Here is a 10,833-nt window from a genome sequence, read left to right on the forward strand (position 1 = left end):
GTCCCTCTCTGTTGGAAAAAAAACAAGAAATACCCTGATTCTCTGTGTGATGGATGGGGGAGGGCGGGAAACAGAATGCCTGCCAAAAGAACCAGCCAGAATTCTGGTGGACTGCCTGGCAACTAAAACAAGAAAAAAAACATTCACACAGTGGTTTGCATGTGCAAGCCCACATATTGGCATTACAACCCCCCCTTGATTTTCTGTTGGGTCTTTTGAGTGTAACAATCTAAGCAGAAGTAAAGAATTGGACTATGTTCTTATGTTTAGAGCTGCTGTAAAACACTCAAGCCTCTCTAGTTTCTGCACTGTAGCCCTCCTCTAAATAGAACAAGGCAGCACGGGCTTTCACATGAGAACCTGCTGAAAGCCCTCCATTGAGAGGTAGATCGGCAGAAGGCGAGACAATGACCCCCTCAGTGTCCAGCAATAGGCAGTACAACCTTTCATCTGCAGATATTCCACTGTTTGATTAAGTGAGGAAGAAAATTCTACTTGAGCAGAGAGCTTAAGCTCCAAATGCACACAGGAAGTACACACTTCAGTGAGAAAGACTATAGCTTTTAACAAATGAGCCCGTGAGAGCGGAGCATGGCGGCTGGCTCCATGCTGAAAGCATCCGGCCCTGCTTTTATAATCTAACAACAACATCTCTGAAGAGGCAGCCATATGAAGGGCTTACAGCTTCACGCTCAGAGTCCTAGAAGAGCCTTGCTCTGGAGTGGAAGGACCAGGCCATTCACCTCATCCTGCCCAAAAGTACTCAACTACCAAAAGACCACTCAAGAGAACTCAAGAGCAGTGTTTGCGTCATATTTCTGAATAGGCACTGCATAAAAACTCTGCCTTCTAGTATCACTAGAGGCGGCTGTGTGGTTTCAGTGCTGCCACCATACATGGATACAACACTGAAAAAGGTGGTAGCCGACAGTGAAGACAGCTGGTTATAGTACACTATGACTTTGAAAGAGTTCAAGCCATTGCCAGAGGTACCAGCAGCCTCTCTTAACAGCACCCAGAATGTCTTCCACTCATGTCTGTGATTCTCCTAAGACAGTTGTCAACTCCTGTTTGGAGTCATTTACTGTGGGAGGAGGAGAGCCTGCAAGTAAGTCTGTATGTACTGTAGATGCAGAACAGAGCAAGGGAGCACCCTTACTAACAGCACACAGGGCAATGAACACTTTGACGACACTGGTGCTGTCAACAACAGTCGCTGGTCTAGCTGGTTTACACTCCCTTTCCCACTGCTGGCAACAGCACAAAGCCTTATTGGTTTTGTTGCAGAGAGTTAAATGAGAAGATTGAAACTACTTCCATGACTCACTTATGGTAAATGCAACATCTAGCACCTATCTACCTATCATAGCATAAAGAGTGGAAACTGGGGCATGCCTCTGTCCAAAAGGTAACACAGTCTGCAACTAGCAGAGTTTTCAGGAAATTGCTAAGCTTTAGTACTTTGTTACTTTCAGACAGATAGAAGCTAGCTATTTCACCCTGTTTTCAATCTTTATGCTTAGCTAATTAGCTTCACATTTACCATACATGATCTGTGTGAGAGTGAGAGTGAGAGATCAATTTTCTCATCTAACTCTGAGAAAACCAAATAAACGCATTTCCCAAAATTCTAACTGTTCCTTTAAAATGTGCAACAGTATCAAGGCACCAGCACTATAGAAATTCAGTCAAGATGATATTTTATAGAAAAACAGTTTATTGATTTATCAACAACTGCCAACTGTACAATCCTTAGGGATGATGAAACGTGTATGCTACACAGTCTAACTTGTGTTTATGCAGAGACCATTCCTGTAAATGAGAAGTACAGTGCATACCCAAAATGTCAAAAATGGTAATGGCTTCGTCCGCCACCTTTATGAGTAACCTTGCAAGTCTTGCATGTCAGTCATAGAGAGTCAAACAAGAGAGGCAATTATTAACTCTTAGACTGATGACTAAACTTTGCTGAGTGGAGAAATGAAGATTCATACAATTGTCGAGTCTACAGACTGAACTGAAGTCACAGCTGCTTCTCCATATATCCTGTCAGTCCTCCAGTTGACAACTATCCATTTTAATTATCCATTTTAATGTCCTTGAAAGCAGCCAATGTTCAGCATAGGTCTTCATTTCAAAGTTGAATTTCTGTTGACCGGGGCCAAAGGGTAGATGTAACTGGAAACCATGATTTTCTCCATATTCATCCAACAAAAAAAATAAAAAAAAGGGGCCTTTCCAGAATTCTCCACTGCTAAAATCCATGGGACAAATGTCTGTTACAGCAAACAGCGAAGAAAAAAAAAAAATGCCGTCGTCAGGGAGGAAAAAAAATCCAAATTAGATTTCCGAAAAGGTCATTCTGGACAGCGAACATGAAAAAAAGTAGAGGAGGGAAAAAACTGAAATAGAATATCCTCTTACAAAGTCCTAATCTAATTTCCATCCCCAGAGGGGACAGAAAATCACGGTGAGAACAAGAAAGAACCATCACAAGCGTAACTGGACACCAAAATATAAATCTATAAAAGGCCTTTTATTACTCCATTATGTACACTTTTCACAGGACCTCCAAGGAGAAGCTCCAGAGCGAAGCGCCGCTTCTAGTTGTGTCATGGAACTTTATCTCCACATTAAAAAGGACGAATAAAAAAACAAATATCCAACAAACAGAAAAACAGCAAGACATTATTTTCTTCTTAGTGCCTTGGGGAACTGCACTTGCTGTACAAGTGTTAGCTGTATGAGTGAAGAAGGGCAGAGCCAAAAGGTCACAGCATCCAGGGCCACAACAGCACCAATGTCCATTTCAGTCTGGCACTGCCAAACTTCCAGCCCATCCACCCTGGGGCTGCAGGCAACATCCATGCTGTCTGTGTGAGGGAAGGTAGATGGAAGAAGAGTCTATGGTTCCTGAGCATGAGCATGCTCCGATCCAAAGCAGTCTTTCCTAGTAGATCACTTCATATACAGTGGCCTTCTTGTCACCAGAGCCTGTCACAATGTACTTGTCGTCTGTCGAGATGTCGCAGCTCAGGACAGATGAGGATTCCTTGGACTGAAAAAGATAAAAACATTTTAGTTATGGAGGCAGTTAACGTTCTAAACTACATCTGAAGTTAAGTGGAGAAGATTAGCGGACTACAGGGCAAGATTAGATTGAAATGACATTAAGCGCTGGCCTGATACCCCTCAAAAAGACTTTTTTGTCAGGTCAATAATTCAGGTTCAGTTTTCACTGATAGGAGAGTCCTGTCAGACAGCGGTCGCTGTGCCCTTCCTCTCAGAGACAACTGTGCATACTTTTGGACTGGCTGCAGACAAGAGTGTATTGATCTGCATACCTGGAATATGCTGGCGCCATAAGGAGTCCTCCAAGCATTCAACAGATTGTCCTTCCCAGTGCTTACGAACCATTTACCTGCAAAGAAAACAACAGTACAATCAGGTCTCCTTGGACAGATAAGTGGTGGGAAAATACCTACAAGGAAAGAGTCATCAGGTCTGTAACCTTGAAAACACAATAGGCATTCAGACTGTAACAAGGGCAATGTAGTATTAGCTCAAAATAAAATAGGACAAGTTAAGGCCCATTTGCAGTTAAGTACAGTCAGCATTATCTCTCCTTTGTTTTATGTGTGTGTGTGTGTGTGTTTTCATACCACAGTAGGCGAACTTAAGGGAGAGGACACAGCTCTCGTGCAGGTGGAGCTGATACTTGTCAGGCTTTGAGTGGTGGAGCACCTCCACGTTGCTGCTCTCCATACCCACAGCAAGCCACTCTCCAGTCGGACAGTAGCCCAAGGAGAAGATCTGGAAACGGGATAGAACAGTAATTACTGACAGTTCTGGGGCTATAAGGAAACTGCCCTCCGCAGTAAATCTGTGGATGTGTGTGGATGTTATCCCTCTCTTTCACGTTGCTGGGTTGTACCTGTGAAGTGAAGTCATGTTGCTGCAATTGTCGACCCTCCCTCAGATCCCAGGAGCGAACAGTGTTGTCAAGACCGCCTGTCCACAGCTTAGTGCCATCATGGGATATGTCAATACAGCTAGCACCATCCGTGTGACCCTGGAACTGCCTACAATCAAAGTCAGAAGGCATACAAACATTTATTGACAATCTCCTTTTAAAATGACTCACAACCCAAAACCCACACAGTGTGAATAAGTGTTTTTCTTCCAACCTAACAAGAGTCTGGTTGTGCAGGTCCCAAACGGCAATGTTTCCATCACTGCAGCAGGAGAAGCAGACTTTGGCATCGGGGCTGATGGCCAAGGCGTAGCATGCCGGGGCTGAGGAGGTGAGCTCAGCCTTGATGCGGGGTGTTTGAGAGGCCAGATCCCAGATGGTCAATGTGCTAGCCTCGCCTCCAACAATCAATGTGCGGCCATCAGGCAGTAGCTTACAGGAGCGGATGTAGTTATCCCTGTTCTGTTGCACAGACAAAGCTAATCAATACATGTTCAGAGCAGTCGAGCTAGAGAGAGCTTTAGGAACAAGTCGGTGGGATGAAAATCCTTCCATCATATTCGCCAAACTAAGGGTATTTTCAAACATACACGGTTATATTGTGTGAGTGGACACGTTTTCAGCTTGTTACATTTACATGTATTTATTTTATTCAGTGATGGTCACATTCCAAGCCAACTATAATTTATCTGAAAAGGTTGTTTATGTTTATCTTTTTCTTCTTTAGCTGTGGCCAAAAGTACTTTCTTCTACTTTACACAAACACTGAGTAAAAGCATAAGCTGCTTTTGTGTCCAACCGTCAGTGGGACGTGTGCCTGTTTTAGTCTTCATGTATCACAAAGGATTATCCCATTGGTAATGTAATGTAATGAAACAACTGCACACAAAAAAAAGTTGTTGATGAGGAAGACCACTACTGATTCACCCTTCACTCACCAGACAATCCAGTTGGGACACGGGGCTCTTGCTGCCAGGTTGGCTGATGTCCCAGATCTTGACACAGCCTTTGCCACCAGTGTAGACATGACGTGTGGGGTTGCTAATAGTAACAGCGCACACCACCTCGCCGTGGCTTAACGTGTTGATCTGCCGGGCGTGGCGTGGAATACCAGGGCCGATCAGGGCGTCGGGCGGGAAGGGCACCGGCTGCATCTGACCATCTGCACTAACGTGGAAGGAGTAAGCTCTGATGGAACAGGCCGACACGTGTTAGTGGTTTATGTCACTACTGTTTAAAAATGTAAAACACATTTGATGAGACACTTACGGCTTGCCACCAGAAATGGATGTGAGGCTGGCTGGAAGGCCAGGAGCTCTCATGTGGGTGTGAGGATCAAACCCCTGAAAAATGACAAGATGGATACCTTTCAATAACAGATCTGTTACTGTAAAATGTCAACTATTCTTTTAACTATGTGGAGTGCTTTTGGGTGATCCCAAATACAGCTACATAAAGGACAGGACACAGTGTTACCATGGGGGAGCGTCCATAGGCAGCAGCTGCTGCAGCACTCATCTGAGGGGAGATGTGCAGACCAGCATACACACCAGGACTAGTCAGGCCTCCATTCATTTCATGATGGCCCATCATGGCAAAGGGTGTAGGGTAGGAGCCTGCGATGGACAGAGGGGTACGCAAAGCTGGGGCTGCTATGGACAAAAACAAGAGAAGGATATCGGTATGTGACACAACAGTACATTGGGAAGGGGATGGAAAGAGATTATCTCAGTTGCTAGAGAGGAAGGAGAGTGGTACCAACCAAGAGCCTCCATGCCTGGTGGCTTGCCCAGGATGGGTCTGAGCCCGGGAGTGGAGCTTGTGCCAGGGGTGGGGGCATCGTTGCGAGGGGTGGGTGTGTTGGACTTGAGGCCAGGCGTGGAGGATTTGTCATTCTGTCGAGGGAACGAGACAGCAAGCTCATTCACAATCCCGGAAAGTAGGCACTGTGCAGACTGACAATTTTGAGAGCAAACTGAACTTAATCCAATCTAATTCTGACAACCCTCATAGTCCTGCAGAGCCATAAACTGCTATTTATTCTAAAACCTATTATGGCCACAATGGAGATGGGGCCGTTTTTATCCCCTTACTGCTTTGGCTTTAATCTTTTAGTGAGGCAGAAGGAAAATCCTGGAATAGTTAAATACATTGAGCTATTAACAGAGAAGACCTGACTGATCCTGATGCGGGACAATATTATCCCGAACGTTTAGTCATGCACTTAAAGCACCGACAGCCATTCCTAATCCACTGCAGAAAACGTCCCAGATTTATTTGCACATATCCCTTTGCTCTCTCTGCAATTCTCTTCTAAACCCTTTCTGTCCTAGTTTGTTCGTAACTCTCTGTGTCTTACATGACTGAGCTCCTTGGCCTTGGAGGATGGGTTGCTTCCGGAGGATGCCACTGATGCAGGGCTGTTGGGTGTGTCCTTCTTTGGAGGGCGAGGCTTATCGATGCCATTTTCCGGTGGTGAGTGGGCTGGACTTGCCCGCGGTGTGGCAGGGTCCTGGAGAAACACAGCAATAGATTTTGACGTTTATGTAATAGCTTTGTCTCAGTATGTCAATATGCCATTTACAATTACAAGCTGCACTGCTCACCTCATTAGACACATCTACCACCAGGTCATCACTTTTCTCTCCATCACTGTCCTGAAAAAGATATTTGGCAAATTAGTCACCTTTACCAAAAGAAAATTAAAAAAAAATGAGTGAAACCTTTGAAATATGTCTCTGACCACAGGAGGGCCTATATCTATCCATCATGGGTTATTTTATGAGCTTTAGAGGTGCTGTTTTTTAACCTTTTAACCTGTTTTTTGAACCAGGCTAGCTGTTGCCTCCAGTTTCTAGTCTTTATGCTAGGCTAAGCAAACCAACTCCTGGCTTCATATTTAATGGCAGTGACCTTACTCTCAGCAAAAAAGTGAATATGCGTATATTTCCCCAAATGTCCAGCAATTTCTTTTAAGACTTACATATCTACTCATGCTGTCCTTTTCCTCCACTTTGCGTTTCTTAGAGTCCAAACTGTAGTCAGAGGAGCTCCGGTGCTTCTCACTGGCTGTGCGTAAGCTTTCTGATGGGGATACCGAGTTATTCTGCAAAGAGAAAACCAAACATACTTTATTACCATTTCATCTTCTATTGTAAAAGAGAGCAGTGAGTCATTCATCAGTTACAAATTCACAGGGAACACACTGTGCCAATCCAAACACTAGAAATGCCCCATTCACACAACTATGGATGCCGCAGACTCTTAAAATGCAGCTGTAGGCCAGCTCAAAGCAGTACCCTGACACCAGCCAAGTCCAATCTCACACACAAGCCTGTCCCTGGCCAAACAACAGAATGGGCCGTTATCTGAACTGAAAGGAGGAGGGCTTGTTTTCCGAGCTGGGCTCCCTCCTCCTCATAACTGGACAACAAACAGCCTCACAGGGACATGAGCAGTGTGTTGTGGCTGAACAGAGGGCCTTTTCTCTGGAGCCAGTCAGGCTAAGCGCGCGAGAGTGAGGGGAGGAGAGAGAGAGAAAAAGAGAGCGAGAAACTGTATGTTGTGGGCATTGATTGCCGCAGCGCGCTTGGGCACCATGTCAGCTCAGGCTTTGAGCTCTGATAAAGAAAGAGAATCTATATCCTGCCAGTGGGCACAGCAGCGTGGGACTGACTGGTGCTTCTTCATGGAGCCTGCCTGCCCACACAAGCTGGGACAGCTCACTCCAAACACCAACAGAATGGGAGGAACTAGGCAGGTGTCCAGCAGCATTCACAGGAGTTTGCCATTTGCCTGTAAACTGCCAAGTTCTCTGTCCCTTCCACTGAAGACCAAAGCAACAACATGGACTAAATCAGTGGCAGCCCAGAGAAGTGAACAATGGCCAATGGACTAGCAGTCTGGGCAAAGGGCCACTGTCTGCATAATGGCTGACCTTTAAAGAGATGCTTAGCGTGACTCATTAACCAAAGTCACCACTCTGCTATCAGATGACCTGGGACAAGAGCACAGAAACAAAAAACAGGCCTGCTAATCGCCCCAGGAGTTCCATTTCTTCAGACATGACTGCACCCATTCAGCTGGACTAGCCTGCAGAAACACAATCTCACAGGCCCATCACAAGCCATCAGAGATTGCAGCCATTCAAATAAAACGCTTTAGCAGGTCCAGCCAGACGGGGTGAAGAAAAAGAAAACAAAACAATTCTCCATTTGTGTTCATAAATATTCATCACATGCCAAGGATGACAATGAGTGAGGCTGGTAAACAAGGGAGACAGTAGAAGGGATCAAATAAATCCTTTAAGAAGGGGAAGTCCAAGTCTTTCTTTAATTGTGATGAAATTACAAGGCTTCTAATCTCTCCAGCATGATACCAGTCATTTCCCTTCTGGATTAAAACGCAGGACTTATATTCCAAACCTCATTTCCAATTAATCATTTTATTGAAAACAGATTACAACGGTGCATGAAATCAGTGGTAGCATGCAGTTAACAGGAATCTTTACTTGACTTTTGCAGTGGAGATGAAAATGTGATGAATTACGAAACCAACAAGCCCTGCAACAAAAATAGTTGTGGGTTTGGACACTCACCGTGTTTTCTGTATCGCAGACATCACAATGCCATCCGAGGTGATGAAGAAACCAAGTGGAGCAAAGAGAAAAAACAAGTCAGTTAGCATATAACAGACGCTTCTGGCTGAACGTGTGAGAATCAACTGCAGGGCACAAGGCCCCTCTTATCACCGTGTGTTGGAGCTGTTGAATAGCTTATGCAGTCATGGGCTGGGAATGTACCAGCTCATTACCCAGACAGAATGTGAACAGACAGGATGTGCTCCTCACCTAAGGGCCTTATGATTCTGCTATAGAGTGAGAAGCGCTCTACACTAAATTGGTTTTTCCGTGTTTAACAACTATGCAATAATGTTAAAATAATATACATTTCAATTCTTCTAAATCAACTGTTTAAGCAGCTAATGCTCAATTGCACAGCAACATGCCTGAGATTAACTCCTCACCTCTGTGTTCGAGATCATGGTGGTTCTTCTCATCCTTCACTGGGAGGTGGGCTTGGCTGCCCAGGGCACCTAGTGCCAGTAGCCCTGATCCGGAGCCTGTTACAGGGGGGATGCCAGGCGGCTGCAGGCCTGAGGGGTGAGGAGGCAGCTGGACCGGAGGCCCGTGAGCAGCATGGGAGAGGTGCTGTGCCTGGAGCTGCTGCTGCTGTAAGTAGACAGGGAGACAGACAGACACCGAGTGGGTCAGAGGGAATAGGCAAGGAGAAACCACACACTAAACATGAGGCTGATCAGTTAAACCCAGGATGATATTAGCACATTCACACATCTATTACTGCCAGGATCAGACAGCAACCCACCCCCCCACCGTGTTTCCATACCAGACCAAGGTGGCGTAAGCCCTAGATCTGTGCTGGGGAGAGTAGATGTTATGACTAACGATCAGCTGCTCAACACATCTAGTGCATGAGATGCAGTGCTTGAAACACTCAACGACAAGCAGCAAAGCAAAGTTTGATTCAACCGCAGAGGAAATCATTTCACATCAGATAAACTAGCCCATTTCATACTGTAGCACCACAGAACTCCTATGTCATCAGTAAGCTGAGCAATCCTCTTAAGGAACATGAAGCTGTGTAGGAATCTGTCAGCCTGTGGGCTAAACAACTACCTGCTTTTTAAACCCTTCAAAAACACAACCGTCATCTATGCACTCCTCTCATATTCACGTTCCTAGATTAACAGAACATGAATCATTTGCACACCCAAACTAAGAGACTAAGGGAACACTAAGTGCCAGATGCTTTCCTCTCACTCTCAGTATTTGAGTGTGTGTTTGTGTGTACGTCTGGAAGGCTGCACAGAGAGCCAGGACCAGGGGTCCCATGCTGGCACTCAGTCAACCCTCCAATATTCACCATCAATATTTGAAAGGCACAGGGAAATGGATGGGAGTTAAAAGGCACTCAGCATGGAAGTAAGCAGTTTAAAGCAAGGTTAAATAATACTTAGCTGAGACACCAATAAAAACATCAGCAATTTATTACCCGGTCTACGAGCCAGCTGAATAATTCAGCTGCTGTTACAGCATGCACCTCCTCTCTTTTACAAGATGGACTTCAATCAGTGACAATTTATGGCCATTTCAGGAATATTAGGCACTTTGAAATGATGAAGGAGGAGGTACAACACATAGAACAATGTGGTAAACTGGCCACAGTTCAAATACATTAACTCAGTAGCAACTTTCAAGTTCTTATCTCTTTTTAAAACAGATATTCAGTCACATGTCTTACAAAAGGGCACATACTACTAAAATATGTCCTTAAAAATCATATCTGGAGGGTCTTATTGACCTCTGCTGTATCTGCCCAGTAGGTAGAGAAGACCAGACTGGAAGAGAACAAGAGAGAGCGAGCGTGCTATAATAGTGTGTCCATGAGGGAAATTAAGGAGCCAGTTCATTGGCAGGGGAGAGCTATCCTTGCTCATTGTGTTTAATGAGGCACTGATGGGTAATATGCATGGTTGATCAGCAAGAGCCCTCATTAGAGGGCCATAAATGAAGACAATAATAAATAAAGAAAAGGGTCTGGCCTATTTCATCTAATTTAATATTCCAAGATAAAGACCTACTCCTTGCCCTTTATTTTGTCAGCCTGAGTCTAGCTATAGAAAAAAAAAAAAAAAAAAAAAAAAAAACACACACACACACACACACACACACACCAGCAATTTACACACACAGGCAAAATTCAGAAAAAAAAGTAGTAATTAATAAAAGTTTAAGATTATAACGGACAATAAATAAGGTAATTATTACAAAGGGGAATAAG

At 44.6% G+C, this 10,833-nt stretch overlaps 1 protein-coding gene across 10 annotated transcripts in view; it reads right to left on the bottom strand.

Moving 5' to 3' along the window:
* Positions 1 to 1,697: 1,697 nt before the first annotated feature.
* The window catches only part of tle3a (TLE family member 3, transcriptional corepressor a), a 19,081-nt gene continuing 9,945 nt past the window's right edge, over positions 1,698 to 10,833 (bottom strand). For 7 of the 10 annotated variants that reach the window (XM_046037428.1, XM_046037437.1, XM_046037434.1 and 4 more), the window contains 14 exons: positions 8,999 to 9,203; positions 8,571 to 8,578; positions 6,957 to 7,079; positions 6,580 to 6,630; positions 6,333 to 6,485; positions 5,736 to 5,868; positions 5,450 to 5,625; positions 5,243 to 5,316; positions 4,912 to 5,161; positions 4,188 to 4,435; positions 3,935 to 4,082; positions 3,663 to 3,813; positions 3,345 to 3,421; positions 1,698 to 3,058 (listed from right to left, as the gene is read on the bottom strand). In XM_046037428.1, the coding sequence (XP_045893384.1) occupies positions 2,951 to 3,058; positions 3,345 to 3,421; positions 3,663 to 3,813; positions 3,935 to 4,082; positions 4,188 to 4,435; positions 4,912 to 5,161; positions 5,243 to 5,316; positions 5,450 to 5,625; positions 5,736 to 5,868; positions 6,333 to 6,485; positions 6,580 to 6,630; positions 6,957 to 7,079; positions 8,571 to 8,578; positions 8,999 to 9,203 (1,905 nt within the window). In that variant the 3' untranslated portion in view covers positions 1,698 to 2,950. The remainder of the gene's footprint in view (positions 3,059 to 3,344; positions 3,422 to 3,662; positions 3,814 to 3,934; positions 4,083 to 4,187; positions 4,436 to 4,911; positions 5,162 to 5,242; positions 5,317 to 5,449; positions 5,626 to 5,735; positions 5,869 to 6,332; positions 6,486 to 6,579; positions 6,631 to 6,956; positions 7,080 to 8,570; positions 8,579 to 8,998; positions 9,204 to 10,833) is intronic. The other 3 variants (XM_046037438.1, XM_046037439.1, XM_046037429.1) reach the window with 1 other exon arrangement.

Source organism: Micropterus dolomieu, linkage group LG22, assembly GCF_021292245.1.
Source record: "Micropterus dolomieu isolate WLL.071019.BEF.003 ecotype Adirondacks linkage group LG22, ASM2129224v1, whole genome shotgun sequence".
NCBI classification, from domain to species: Eukaryota; Metazoa; Chordata; class Actinopteri; order Centrarchiformes; family Centrarchidae; genus Micropterus; species Micropterus dolomieu.